The 15,080-nt window shown below is 41.8% G+C and overlaps 1 protein-coding gene across 2 annotated transcripts in view; it reads left to right on the forward strand.

Annotated features, from left to right (window-relative positions):
- Positions 1 to 14,757, forward strand: part of LOC145343922 (EF-hand calcium-binding domain-containing protein 4B-like) — a 163,623-nt gene extending 148,866 nt beyond the window's left edge. The window contains exons 13-17 of one of the 2 annotated variants that reach the window (XM_080190456.1): positions 2,206 to 2,287; positions 4,176 to 4,290; positions 7,146 to 7,253; positions 10,003 to 10,079; positions 11,731 to 14,757. In XM_080190456.1, the coding sequence (XP_080046582.1) occupies positions 2,206 to 2,287; positions 4,176 to 4,290; positions 7,146 to 7,253; positions 10,003 to 10,079; positions 11,731 to 11,818 (470 nt within the window). In that variant the 3' untranslated portion in view covers positions 11,819 to 14,757. The remainder of the gene's footprint in view (positions 1 to 2,205; positions 2,288 to 4,175; positions 4,291 to 7,145; positions 7,254 to 10,002; positions 10,080 to 11,730) is intronic. The other variant, XM_080190455.1, reaches the window with a different exon arrangement.
- Positions 14,758 to 15,080: the final 323 nt, after the last annotated feature.

Raw genomic sequence — 15,080 nt, forward strand, 5'->3', positions numbered from 1 at the left:
TAATAGTAGGAGGGATTATTATTTAAAGGGTGAAAAGCTGCAGCATGCTACAGTGCAGAGGGACCTGGGGGTCCTTGTGCATGAGTCGCAAAAACCCAGTCTGCAGGTGCAGCAGGTGATCAAGAAGGCGAATGGAATGTTGGCCTTTATAGCGAGGGGGATAGAATATAAAAGCAGGGACACGGTACTGGTGAGGCCACAGCTGGAGTACTGTGTGCAGTTTTGGTCGCCGCACTTGCGCAAGGATATATTGGCCTTGGAGGGAGTGCAGAGAAGGTTCACTAGGCTGATACCGGAGATGAGGGGGATAGCCTATGAAGAGAGACTGAATAGACTGGGTCTGTACTCGTTGGAGTTTAGAAGGCTGAGGGGGGATCTTATAGAGACATATAAGATAACGAAGGGGATCGATAGGGTAGAGGTAGAGAGATTCTTCCTGCTTAGAAAGGATAGCAGGACTAGAGGGCACAGTCTTAAGATAAGGGGGGGGGCGCAGTTTAGATCAGAGTTGAGGAGGAACTTCTTCACTCAAAGGGTGGTGAATCGCTGGAATTCTCTGCCCGTTGAAGTGGTGGAGGCTACCTCGCTGAATGTATTTAAGTCACGGGTAGATAGGTTTCTGATAGACAAGGGAATTATGGGGAGAAAGCAGGAAAATCAAACTGATCCACTTCATATCAGCCATGATCTTATTGAATGGCGGGGCAGGCTCGAAGGGCTAGATGGCCTACTCCTGCTCCTATTTCTTATGTTCTTATGATGGACTATCTTACTTGTGTCATGCTTAAGTCTCATTCTATCCTTAGCAAATGCTTCAGAGAGATGCCCTTTCTGGCTAAATATTCAGCCACCGAAGTATGCTGCACAAGTGCTTAATACATGTGTGTAAAATTCTTCCTCATATGTGTTTTGTTAGAGGTCGTCCAATTAGATTATAGAGAGAAATTTTTGATTAATTTGTGGAGCATTTATAAACACATATCCAATGGTAACACTTCAGGCCCTAGCTGTTTTGTCAATATTGTTCTTGCTGCAGCCACAGTAACCAGGTCTTTCTCTGACCACGAACAAGTAACTGATTTGTGCAAACTCGAGAGCTTTTTGTTCTGTGTGTCTTGGCAGTGAATTCACCTACAGCAACATTGTGAAGATTCATTTCAGAGCTTTTAAAAATAAAAATTACCCATGATAGATGCATAAATTAAAGGGGTGACATCTGTGGCGCTGGTAGTACTTTTAACTTTGATGCAGGCAGTTTTGGATTTAAATTCTACCCCAGAAACCTGGGCACAAAACCTAGGCTGACTCTCCAGTGCAGTACCGAAGGAGTGCTGTAGCATCAAAAGCCGCCTTTTGATGAGACCTTAAATCAATCTCCCATCCTCCTTCTCACACGGACAGAACAGATCCTATGACACTATACTGAAGAAGAGTAAGGGTAATTTTCTCAGTGTCTTGGCCAATACTTACCCCTCAATTGTAGGTATGTCTACTATCATAGCTCATAGGATTTAGAGGCATAGCTTTTTAATTTTAGAAATTCAATTTTGAATGTAATTTAGTTAGGAAAATCTCTGGTTTCCATCCAGAGGCTGGCAACCCACACAGACTTAACATAATTACAATTCAAAAAGTGTTTACTGGATTAATCCAGAGTGAAGGTCATAAAATGGCTTGTGGTCTTGCTTGGTGAAAGAGCTGGAGACATAGTTCTCCTCAAAAAAATCTTAAGTGTCAAATTTGTGTGAAAACTGGAGTAAATCCTGCTGTTTCTTTCAGGTGGGATTTTCAAATTGAACCTCCCACACTCTGTACACTGCAGAGTGCACTATTGGGCACCTCATGAAAATTCAGTGGTGAAGCCTATTTTCACTGTAGAGAACTGTGCATGTGCCGATCTGTCAGCACTGAGATTGGTGCATGTGCAGTAGCCCTGCACGACTAGCCTCTCGGTTGCTGGCCAGCCCTGTGATCCCTCATCATTGACCTCCCCCCTGAACATGTCTGGCCAGCCTCAACAACGCCCCCCCCCCCCCCCAGTGCAGAGTGGAGGCAGAACTCCCCACCCCAGAGGCACCCATATTAGGCCCTGGCTGAGGAATAAATGTATTGAAGTGACTGGACAATATTATTTCTCTCTAATGAACAGTGTGCTAAAATTTCTTCTGTGCCATTCTTTTCAATGTTTTTTCTTTCTATTTTTAGGCATTGATTTCCAAGTGAAGAGTCTGGTTGTAGACAAAACCCGTGTGGCATTACAGCTGTGGGACACGGCAGGGCAAGAAAGGTACCTAACACCCAACTCTCTCACCCTGACTAACTATTCACTGAAAGGGAAAATATTCGAGCACGACTAGCTTTAGGATCGAAGCTGACTGATTTTAAAAAAAAGCAGATTTAAATCCCTATCTTGCTGTATTTTTGGGAGTTGGAGAGAGAATCCTTGTTGATAAAGTAGCAGGTCAAAAGTTTATCTCAGTCATTGGAGGCGTATGTTATAAGGTATACTTGGGTATGTTGTTTCCAATGGACATCAGTGTAAAAAATGTATTTCTTTAAATCTGTCTGCACTGTAACTGACACCATTTTAATATATTAATTGCTATAGTGTGCAGTTTGGATGCAGCCTTGTGTTGCTTATTATGCACAATGTGGGAAATTCGCAGTGGTTAAGGTCTTTACCAGAAATTGCTTCAAGTCTTCTGTTTGCCTCAAATGTCATTTACGCATATCCACAGTGTCTGACACACTTCTGCCAAAGTTACTGTACTGAAGGGGAAGAGGTGATTTGATTTGAATTATTATTGTCACATATATTAGTATACAGTGAAAAGTATTGTTTCTTGCGCGCTGTATAGACAAAGCATACTGTTCATAGAGAAGGAAAGGAGAGTGCAGAATGTTGTGTTACAGTTATAGCTAGGGTGTAGAGAAAGATCAACTGAAGTTGATGAGGGTCTGAAGAAATCCTTGATGATTGTATCCTGTTAAGGTCTACATTTCCTATTTGTTAAAAATTGGAAACTCTTTTTGTTCTTAATTTGGGATTTAAGTGGCTGCGGGTGGAATCCACCCCAGTCCCAGCAACGGGTTCCACAGGGTGTGGGTCGGGGAGAATCTGGTGGGAGGCCCAAAAATTTGTTTTACACCCAATGTGAATCTCCAACATGATTTCCCACTGGTGCCTGCTATGGTGGATTAAGAAACCCGCTGGAGATGGGAGGTATGAGCCTCATTTGCATCCCACTAATAGGATGCAGATGAAGGCTTGACCACCCAACCCTGATTCTCCATGGTGCCATGCAAGAAAACCCACACCAGTGTGAAACACATCTGGAACAACATGGTGTGCAGGTCAGGACTTAACTGTTTCCTCCAGAGTTTGGTGGACCCTAGAACATCACATCAGTGGTTGGGGGGAACATCTACAGGTAGACCTACCAGCCTCAGTTTCCTGGAGGGGGTCCATCCTCCAGCTGCCAGAGTGCTCCTAGAGATCTGTCTTCATTTTCCTGACATCCACCTTCTTTCAGCAATAATGGGTCAGTGACACTGAGTGCCCTTTCAAGATGGCACCTGGGTAAGCCATGGGGATTGTGGGTAAGAGGAAAATTGGTAGTAGTGTTAACTGCACGTGAAAAAAATGTGAACGGACCAATATCCATACCTGAGCCGTAGCAAAAAGAAAACTTCAACTTTACGCACATTGTATCTCTATAAACTGAAGATCTACTTTAGTGCGTACTATACAATGTTAATGAGCAATGTGCACGAGTAAAACTTTATTGTGAAAATAAAACTAGTTACAAAGTCCTTTTAGCATTTCTAAAATGCAGCTGTACATCTTAAATTTGTAGCCAATGTGTTAAATCTTTGACTGAAAAATCCAATAGGTTCCAATTTACAAATTCAAGTGTTATTTATCTCATCCACTCTCAGCTACCTTACCAGTTCCTGACATAAATATAGAAGATGTTTTAGAGGCAAGGCAGTAATCTCATGAGGTATAATAGCCTGATATAAAACTTCACTGACTGGAAATTATACATTTCACATATAATATAATTAAATTCATCCTGGTGACAAGGAAAGCAGTCTCCTTGCTCTATGTTTCTAAGAAAACTATGAGGCAGATTCTGGTTCAGTGATTACATGTTGTGATTTGTTACTTCCAGGTTTCGCAGCATAACCAAGCAGTATTTTCGCAAAGCTGATGGTGTGCTGGTGGTGTACGATGTCACGTCTGAGGCCTCGTTCACTGCTGTTAGGAATTGGATGACCAGTGTCCAGGTAGGAGAGTAAAGAACTTGTGAATATGCAGGCAGTGTGCTTCTAACACTGAGGAAATGCTTTGTGAAGAAGTGTTTTTTTGGACAGCACTGTGGTGTAGCGGTTAGCACTGCTGCCTCACGGTGCCACGGATCCAGATTCAATTTCACCCTTGGGTCACCGTCTGTGTGGAGTTAGCGCATTCTCCCCATGTCTGTGTGGGTTTCCTCCAGGTGCTCCGGTTTCCTCCCATAGATGTGCAGTTTATGTTGATTGGCCATGCTAAATTGCCCCTTAGCCCCTTGACACTATCAGGGTGGATATGTGGGATTACGGGAATAGGGCCTGGGTGGGATTCTTCTCATTGCAGACTTGAATGGCCTCCTCCTCCACTCTCGGGATTCTACGAGAGTGGCTGCAGGAAGAAAGCAGCTATTTGCTTTTGCATGGAACTGCTATTTTTAAAATCATTCTGGTGCAGAACATTTGGTGCATTAGATGTGTGGTCGAGATGGGCTTATCAGTATAATTATCCATTTTGAAAATTTTGTGACTATTGACAGGCCCCTCCACTCTGTCCACCATATTTCCTACACTTCTCTTATCCCCTTCCCCTTCTTCTCAGAACTGTGTTAGTGTTCCCCTGGTCTTCATCTTCCACCTCATTAGCCTCTGAACTCAATGGTCCATCCTCTGTTGTGAGTTTTGAATCTCAGCTGTAAGTCAAGGGGCAGGCTTCTTAGAATACAATAATCAAGGGCTGAGCATCCGCAACCATTTTGCTTAATGGTTTTTGTAGAAAATGGTAATGACGACATGGTGGCACAGCGGTTATCACGATTGCCTCATAGCTCCTGGGACCTGAGTTTAACTCCTGGTTTGGGTCGCTGCCTGTGTGGAGTTTGCACGTTCTCTCTGCGTGGGTTTCCTCCCACAGTCCAAAGTTGTGCGGTTAGGTGCAATGGCCATTGTCCCATAGTGTCCTAGGATGCATAGGTTAAAGAGGTTAGCAGGGTAAATGTGTGGGGTTATGGAGGTTAGCAGGGTAAATGTGTGAGGTTATGGGAATAGGTCCTAGGTGGGATTGTTGTCGGTGCAGACTCGATGGGCTGAATGGCCTCCTTCTGCACTCTATGATGGGTTTCTATGATAACCATTTTTCTTCTCCTGTTGCCACCACCACTGCCAAATGGGTAGCACAGTGGTTAGTACCTCTTCCTTCTAGTGCCAAGGACCAAGGTTCAATTCTGGCCTCAGGTCACTGTCTGTGTGGAATTTACACCTCATGTCTGCGTGGGTTTCCTACGGGTGCTCGAGATTCCTCCCACAGTCCAAAGATGTGCGGGTTCGGTTGATTGGCCATGCTGAATTGACCCTGGTGTTGGGGGATTAGCAGGGGTAAATGTGTGGTGTTGCAAAGTAAATGTGTGGGGTTGCAGGAGTTGGGCCTGGATTGGATTGCTGGCTCGATGGACATATGTCCTCCTTCTACACTATACGGATTCTATGATTCTATGTGATGCCTGAGGACTGGGATGAGGAAAAGAGTTTTCACTCAAATCTTTGGAATTCTCTAACCCAAAGGGTTGTGAATCCTCCAAAGGTTATTACGTTTAAAGTTGGGATAACTTCTGGCCTCTCAGGGAATCAAGGGAGTGAACAGGAAAGTGAGATTAAAGCCCAAAATCAGCCATGATTGTATTGAATGACAGAGCAGGCTCACAGGCCATGTGCTTCACTGCTCCTATTTCTTGTGTTCAAGCTACCTGTGTTGCCATCCTAACATGGAGATCCTCCAGATATAGATCTGACTGACAGGAAATATTGGGTGCATTCTCCTAAAAAAAAATGACTAAGGACGAATGAATAAATTACTGATAGGGAATGTTGGGTGCAATTCTCCTCAAAAAAACATGACTAAGGACGAAATTTTCCCATCTCACCCGTCGCAGGAATTGTAGTGGATGGGATAGGACCATGCAAAGGTCCGTTGATCTCGGGTGGAAATTTCCAGTCTTGGGGCGAGCACGGCCTGGAAATCACGCCCTAAGCGGCATTTCTGGTGGGATGCGGGGTGCTTCCTGCTGCATTGGTCAGAACGATTCTGATCACAATCCATCTCTCATTTTCTGGAGTGTGATTTGGGGGCGTGGGGGGAGGCTGATTTGGGCCATGAGTGGAAGGGGCAGGGTCTAAAGATGCTAGAGAATTTTGCTGCTCAGAGATCAGGGTGCCATTTATAAAAAGTACCCCGGTCTCATATTAACCTTTAAGGCCTCTGCCAACCATTCATGCCTCCCTTCCAGACCCCTTGTGGAATCAAATAGCTCTTAATTGCTATCATCAATGGGACATCCCCCACATTTCCAGCATCCAGCCCACCCTGTACTATGTGTGCAAACACCCACTATGGGCTTGCCTATAGGCCCCCCTACAGAATCTGCCCTGTCCCTTAGTGCCAACCTGGGACTGCCCTCTGGCATTTAGCAGTCAGGTTGGCACTGCCTGGGTGCCAGGATTCTGCCCAGCCATGTCCAAGATCACTCGGGCTCAAATCTCAAAATGAGTTCGTCCCAGTGCAAATTACATTAAGGCCTCTCTCATGAGATTTTCTGGCCATAATGGCATTTGCACTTGCGCGAGCGGGGCTGCAGAATCGTCCCTGCTGAAACTGTGCCCTATCAGCTGAGAAATGAGCACTATACTGTGGTATTATGAGACTTCACTCAACTCTTCTCATTTTTTCTTTGTTTACTTATCTGCTTTATTCCCATTTTGGATTAAACTAAATCAAGGTTTCTGGAGTGGAAATGAATATAACATCCTGTTGCTTCCACCCAAAATAAATGGAGTTTCTTACTATTCTGGTTAATCAGGAAGGAATGGATGAGAGGGCAGCCATTTGTTTACTTGGCAACAAGATAGATGCTCTGGACTATGAACCACGACAGGTGTCACAAGCAGAAGGTGAAAGATTAGCAGAGGTAAGCAGAGTGTTGACTTCAAATCTGCAACTATATTTTGGACTATTTTGCAATTAAAAATTGTGGGACAGTCAATTACATTGATTGGTACTGTTGTGAAGCTGAGTTTGTGAAGATATAAAAGAATTGTAAAAAATGGTAGAGGGAACAAAAACATTGCATGGTCCTTTAAAAGCTGTTTTTGAGATCTGTGATAAAATGCAGAGTACACACTGACTCCAGGTTGCAACATTTGTTTCAAAAGGACCAAGCATCAGGGTTGCCTTGGTAACGGGCTCTGTGGGTTTTTGCATTTTTGTTAGCCGATGAGTTTAAAGAAGACACTCAGCTAAAGGGAACCTATCAGATTTGAATTTGTTGTTGTTGTCAACCTCAGGTCAATCCAAATATAGGAATGTTGATAGGTCATTATGATTATGAAAAGGAACCCGACTGCCTTGAGTTCAGTTCCACCGGAGGTTGAGCCAGGAGTTCAACCAGAAGTAGGGCCAGAACACCTGAAGCAGTTAAATGCAATTAGATCAACTGGAGCAGTTAGTTCTTAACTCTGCCATCTTCAGATAGGTCTTAAGTTAACTTGCTCTGTAACTAAATCAGACAGCGCTTACAGAGAGTGGATAACTACCGAAGAACTCCAAAATTTTCGAAAAACATCAAGCCTGGTTGTATAATTTCTTTGAGATTAACTAAAATTCCATTATCACTGTTTTGGTAATGAATATTCTTTGTATTATTCGAATAGCATTTCAGTCAAATGGTACTTTAATTAATATGTTACTTGTTTAGTTAAAGTTCCTGTATTTAAATAAATTATCTTGTTAATTACTCACTTAAAGTGAGTGTCAGGCCTTAATGTTAATGACCCTCTAAGCCTTAATTAAGAACAGTTAACACCTTCCTAAATATTTTTATCAGATTACGATGCAAGGTAAAGGAGAGCCAGCTCTGTCATTCAATATGATCATGGCTGATTTTGGGCTTCAATCCCACTTTCCTGCCCACTCCCTTGATTCCCTGAGAGACTAACCTCTGTGTCATAACAGTATTATTGATACTGGTTCCAGTTGACTGGTGAATCTGTAATCCATTTTTTCTGTGTTGCTTTTTTGGGGGTGTAGAATGTGAATTAGCTGTGGAATTTTGCAGCCTTCTCTGGGATCATCTATGCTATGGCGTTGGACTGGAGTAAGCACAGTCAGAAGTCTCACAACACCAAGCTGAAGTCCAACAGACTTATTTGGCAGCACAAGCTTTTGGAGTCTCAGGTTCCTTCAGGAGCCTCCTCAGAAGCCTGAGACTCCAAAAGCTTGTGCTGCCAAATAAGTCTGTTGACTTTAACCTGTGAGACTTCTTACTATCATCAATGCTCCCATTCTGCCAAGATTAATGAGCATGTAAGAACCACTTATTGTGCTGTTTATACACTCTTTTTAAAAAACAAAAGTCACCAGCAGTGAACTAAATACATATTTGTGGATGTTTCTGTTGAATGAATTTGCTGTGATTGACATACCCCAATCAGAGAAACTCATTGTACACAGAATCCTTTGTGACTATTTAAAAAAAAACCAAGGAATTCAGGAGAAAGTCGGTCCGCCTTGTTGTCCAACGAGGGGCACACACGCGATGGGTCGTACTAGGGCTGCTCTTGGATGTCGAGAGTAGCCTAGTGCTTCATGTCGTTAGTGTGTGCTTAAACTGGACCAGATGCTGGGTGACACGACAGCTCAGTGACTATCACTGTTTGCTGTGCAGACTCATGGATTTGGGCCTGTGTCTGTGGGAGTTTGCGCATTCTCCCTGTGCTTGCGTGGGTTTTCTCTGGGTGCTCCGGTTTCCTCCCACACCCCAAAGATGTGCTATTAGGCTGATTGGAGGTAATAAATTGTCCCTAAATTAGTTTCCCTCAATGTGGAATGCCATAAACAATAGGTAAGGGTCATGGGTGGAGGGGGGGACTGGTAATGTTAAAATGGTGGTACGGGCTTGTTGGGCCGAAGGGCCTATTTCCCGGGCTGTTTTTGTTCTTTGTAAATTGCTTTACCCAGAAATTGGTACCATACAGAATGGTTGAGATGAAGAATATTGAAGTGAATGCCTTTAAGAAGTTAGAGAGGTACACTCAGGGGGAAATAGACAGGTTATGTCGATAGAGTTAAATAAATGGAGGAGGCACATATGGAACATTAACACTGGCAGAGACTAGTTGGGCCAAATAGCCTGTTTCTGCCCTTATAGGATCAATGCAGTATCAGTGATAAAGATGCTGACTTAGTGATGAGAACTACAAGGAACTTGTATTTGAATTCAACCAAGGCCTATACAATCCTATCACTAATCCTATTATTTTTTAAAAATTATTTGTTCTCTGATGTGATGATGCTGGTAAGGCCATATTTATTCCTCATCCCTTGTTGTTGAGACAGTGGTGTTGGGTATTCCTGAATGATATTCTTAACACAATGTGACTTGACTTAGTGAAACATTATAAATAAATCTCATGGTGGAAATGATTGCATTTGAAATATATCCTTGAACCACTTGAAGCATAAACAGTTTATTTAATAGTTTATTGGAATTTTGATCTAATCTTTCACCTGAATTAAACAAGAGGTACAGCACAGAAACAGGCCTTCTGGCCCATGCATACTAGTGCATTTGCAAGGAACACAGTTGTTCCTTTTTGGAAGCGGAAATCGGAATTAAACCTATCTATATAAAAAATAATAAAATTGTATTTTTAAATTAGGAATACAATGCAGTATTCTATGAATGCAGTGCCAAATCAGGATACAACATAATGGAACCTCTGATGCATGTGGCAAGGTAAAGTGTTATTCCCTTGGCTTTATTTGTGCATTGAAAATATGTCTGCTTAATTAAACGAAGCTGTCGAAAATCCATCTGTTCTCCCATGGTATCTGTCAGATTTGCCATTAGTAAAGGAGTAAAAGAAAGAATAAAGATTATCCAGCATTTCATAGTCTGTAGATATTAGACAAAGACTTCAAACATTTAAGTTTACGAGGGTTCTTTTGCATCCACTGAGAGGGCAGGCTAGCCTCAATGTAATGTCTCGTTTAAAAGATGGCTCTTCCAACAGTGACGCATTTCTTCAGTACTGCACTGAGTATCAGCCCAGATTATGTGTTCACTGGAACACATGACTCTGGCATTGTCAGCATGTGGAAATTTCAAACTTCTTTTGTCTATAAGGAGGTCAAAGAGCCACATGGACGTGACAAGGTGGGAATGAATGAAAGTTTTGAAGGTTTGGACTGCTGTAGCTCATGAAAGTGGAGCTTTGGCACCTCCATCATTTCAAACAAGCTAAATACCTTAATGTTTTTTGAGTGCATAGGGCTACTAGGAAGTAAAATGACTAGTGCGGCTTTTAATGATAAATAGATTCTGGTATTGTCATTTATATGTGTTTAGTAAAGCCACTGTTCACTTTGCAGACTGCATTGCTCCATCCAGGTATCTCTGTATAACTGTGCTGGGAGTGATGTGTGCAAGAGGTTGATGATGCAGGTCAAAGTGTTGAGGCAACCTGCTTATTCATGGTTTCTGTGGAATTTCTTTGGCTTGGGGATCAGGAGTAGGGAAGAAGGGCCTGCACACAAATGGTTGTGCAGGGTGTGAGGATGGGAACAGTTTGTGCTGAGTAACCTTCCAAGGGGTGAATTTTCCAGTCCTGCCTGGCATGGGAATTGTCCTGGGCGGAATGGAAAATTTGATGGATCATTTAAAGGTCCATTGACCTTGGGTGGGAATTTCCAGTCTCAAGATGGGGCATGTCTGGAAAATCCCATTCCGAATATAGGTCCAGTCCACCTGATTTTCTTCAATCCCATGCAGAGGCTGAACATTTAATTTAGTGAAGTTGATAACTAATTTATCAAAATATGGATTAGTAGACTGAGCAAAATTTGACTGAACAGGCAAAACCAGACAAAATTGTACTTGAAGTTGCATCCTCTGATTCAAACAGCAACTGGTCTGTATGATTAAAACAACTGGCATTTATATAGCATCTTTAAAATAGCAAACCATTTCAAGGCACTTCACAAGGGTACAATCAGACAGATAATTAACATTCAGTCAAAGAAGGAAACATTAGGACAGGTCACAAACTTGGTGAACTATACATTGGTTATTAAGTATTTTAAATATGAGGAAAAAGTTTAGGCTGTGGTGATATCGGATTATGTCATCAGAACTACAGTGATACTTGTGTGATTCAAATTGCAGCAAATTATTATTTAAACACCACAGGAAATAATGCAGATTACATAACAAGACTTTTCAAAATCCCAATCAGCTGGCATTTAATGTGAAAATGTATTTTACTGAAATGAGAGCATGGGTACTTAGTAATTCAAAGATGGTTATAAAAAATACTCTTTTGACAAAACATTGCAAATATGCAGAGGAATGGTGACTGTCATTTCATTTTTAAAAAATCTACTTGCAGATTACTGAGCGAGCAAGAAGACAAACAGAGAGAAGACGCTTTGCATTTAGATGATGACTGTAACAAGAAAAAAGGCTGCTGCAAATGAATATGAACAAAGTTCACTCCATACTGTCGTGAGAGAACAGGTGCTTGAATAAATCGGTGGCCTCACTGTTTCTGAGCTGTAGGAACTTGCTCTTGTTTTACCATGTTTGCCTTTAGAACCACGTTTGCCTTTAGAATCCTTGATATGTATTGTGCTGATGTGTACCTCATTTTCAGTGACTCACCAATTTCTACTTTGTGCAGCACACTGTCGTAAAGATCCTGATGCCAGATTCATTCTAAGTAGTGTGACTTTAGAATCAATATGACTATATATTGTTACAAGGCAACGTGACTTCATCGGCATGGTGGCACAGTGGTTAGCACTGCTGCCTCACAGCACCAGGGACCCAAGTTCGATTCCTGGCTTGGGTCAGTGTCTGTGTAGAGTTTGCACATATCTGTGTGGGTTTCCTCCGGGTGCTCAGGTTTCCTTCCACAGTCCAAAATGTGTGGGATAGGTTGATTGACCATGCTAAATTGACTCTAGTGTCAGGGGATAAGCAGGGTAAATATGTGAGGTCATGGGAATAGGGCCTGGGTGGGATTGTGATTGGTGCAGATTTGAAGGGCCAATAGCTTCCTTCTGCACCGTAGGGATTTTATGATAACTGATAATATACTACCTATTCCTGCGGTTGATATTTGAAGTAGCATTCATTCATGAATGAACCAGTTTAAGTTGTATAGAGTATTTTCATTTTCAATGTACAGATTATTCAATGATGCTAAGCTATCCTGTGACACAAGATGCATTTGCTGAAACGTTGCTCCACAAATGCATCGACTGATTCCAAAAAAAATTCAAGATAGTCTTGACATTTACTATTATTTCTCTTTACAATAATGTAGTGGCAGCATGCCTTTAGGAGGTTAATAAGTTCAAGTACGCAGCCAGGTAGAATAAATCTTCTAGTGATTGAAACTGCTTGAATGAACAAATTGTAAAAAGAGTTCCACTAAAAGGCCCAAATATACAAAGCTCTCCTGAAACATTTGGAGACTCCAGAAAAGTGCACACAATATAGCTTTAACTTGCTGATTAACTGGCCCTCATTAAAACATCTCCATGATCCCAGATTACCATTGGCAGACTGGTGATGATTTAACCTGAGGGTCACCACACCTCAGGTGAGAGGCAAGGTTGAAAAGGCAGGGCCTTCATGAATAATCTCTGCTGGTATGGAAATTGAACCCACACTGTTGACATTATTCTGTATCACAAACCAGCCATCAAGCCAATTTTGGCTTTGTGAGTGGAAAATCATGTCTTTCAAATTTGATTTAGTTTTTTGAAGGGGTAACCAAGAAGGTAGATGAGGGCAGTGCAGTTGATGTTGTCTACAAGAACTTTAGCAAGGCCTTTAACAAGGTACATGTTATTGCATAAGGTAAAATCTCACAGGATCCAGGGTGAGATGGCCAAATGGATACAAAATTGGCATGAAGACAGAAGATGATTGTAGTGGGTTGTTTTTCAAACTGGAGGCCTGTGACCAGTGGTGTGCCTCAGGTTTCATTGCTGGGTCCACTGTTATTTGTCATTTATATTAATTATTTGGATGAGAATATAGGGGGCATGGTTAGTAAGTTTGCAGGTGACACTAAGATTGGTGGCACATTGGACAGTGATCTGGGTTGCAATGGGATCTTAATCAATTGGGCCAATTTGGCTGACAAATGGCAGATAGAGTTTAATTTAGATAAATGCAAGGTGATGCATTTTGGTTGATTGCACTAGGGTAGGACTTAGTCAGTTAATGGTAGAGTGCTGGGGAGAGCTATAAAACAGAGAGATCTAGGGGTACAGGTTCATAGCTCCTTGAAAATGGAGTCACAGGTGGACAGTGGTTGCTTGATTGGCATGCTTGGTTTCATTGGTCAGAACATTGAATACAGGAGTTGGGACGTCTTGTTGAAATTGTACAAGACATTGGTAAGACCACACTTGAAATACTGTGTACAGTTCTGGTCATCCTATTATAGAAAGGATATTATTAAACTAGAAAGAGTGCAGAAAAGATTTACTAGGATGCTACCGGGACTTTATGGTTTGAGTTATAAGGAGAGGCTAGATAGACTGGGACTTTTTTCTCTAGAGTGTAGAAGGCTTAGGTGTGATCTTATGGAGGTCTACAAAATAATGAGGGGCATAGATCAGCTAGCTAATCCAAAATGTGTGGGTTAGGTTGATTGACCATGCTAAATTGACTCTAGTGTCAGGGGATTAGCAGGGTAACTATGTGAGGTCATGGGAATAGGGCCTGGGTGGGATTGTGATTGGTGCAGATTCGAAGGGCCAATGGCTTCCTTCTGCACCGTAGGGATTTTATGATAACTGATAATATACTACCTATTCCTGCAGTTGATACAAAAATAGAAAATGCTGGAAAAGCTCAGCAGCTCTGACAGCATCTGTGGAGAGTGAATAGAGCCAACATTGAGAGTCAGGATGACCCTTTGTTTCAGATTCCACCATCTGCAATATTTTGCCTTTACCTTAATGTTCATTTTAATGTTTTACATATACCACTCATTAGTTGTCAGAAAGTGATTTGAAATATCTTTCTTCCTTAAACTTGATATATCATTGTGCTTTAACAGTCACTGTGTGATAGTCATTGAGACATTTAGTCTCTACTTGCAGTAACGTGGAATTAGTTGACAAACACTCATTTTGTATTTTGCAGATGCTTTGGTTTCAGCTGTGTTAGCGTGCTAGTGTTGATCTTTGTATAAAAGAACTTGTATTCATATAGCACCTTATCATATCTTGGAGACCACCAAAGCACTGCACAACCAGTAGTAGGGAGACTTGGTATTTGGGCACAAGTGTCCAATATGGGAAAACATTTTTTTTATTCTTAAGAAACATGGTACAATCTACATTTTCAAAAATGAAACAAGTCCATATTGATACTCTGCCTTTGTGTTACAAACATCCTTTGAAAGGTACTTCAGGCAGTTTTTAAATTTTAAAAGTTTCAATGGCTTTTCCATTCTGTTCTGATACGATCGAATGATGGTTGCGAGTTCAAGCCCCAAGCATTGGTGCACCTAATCAAGGCTTGCACTTCAGTGCAGGAAAGAAGGGTTGTTACGTTACATTCTGAATTAAACTGAAGCAATTCTGGTCTGTTCTGATGGATCCTAAGGATCCCCTGGCATTATCTGAAGAAGAGCAGAGAACTCTACATGCCCCAATCATTTCCTAATATTTCTTTCTGAAACACTACTGCCAAATATTGATTAAATGGTTCCTG

Source organism: Carcharhinus amblyrhynchos, chromosome 6 (assembly GCF_965287045.1).
Source record: "Carcharhinus amblyrhynchos chromosome 6, sCarAmb.v2.hapA, whole genome shotgun sequence".
In the NCBI taxonomy this organism is placed as follows: domain Eukaryota; kingdom Metazoa; phylum Chordata; class Chondrichthyes; order Carcharhiniformes; family Carcharhinidae; genus Carcharhinus; species Carcharhinus amblyrhynchos.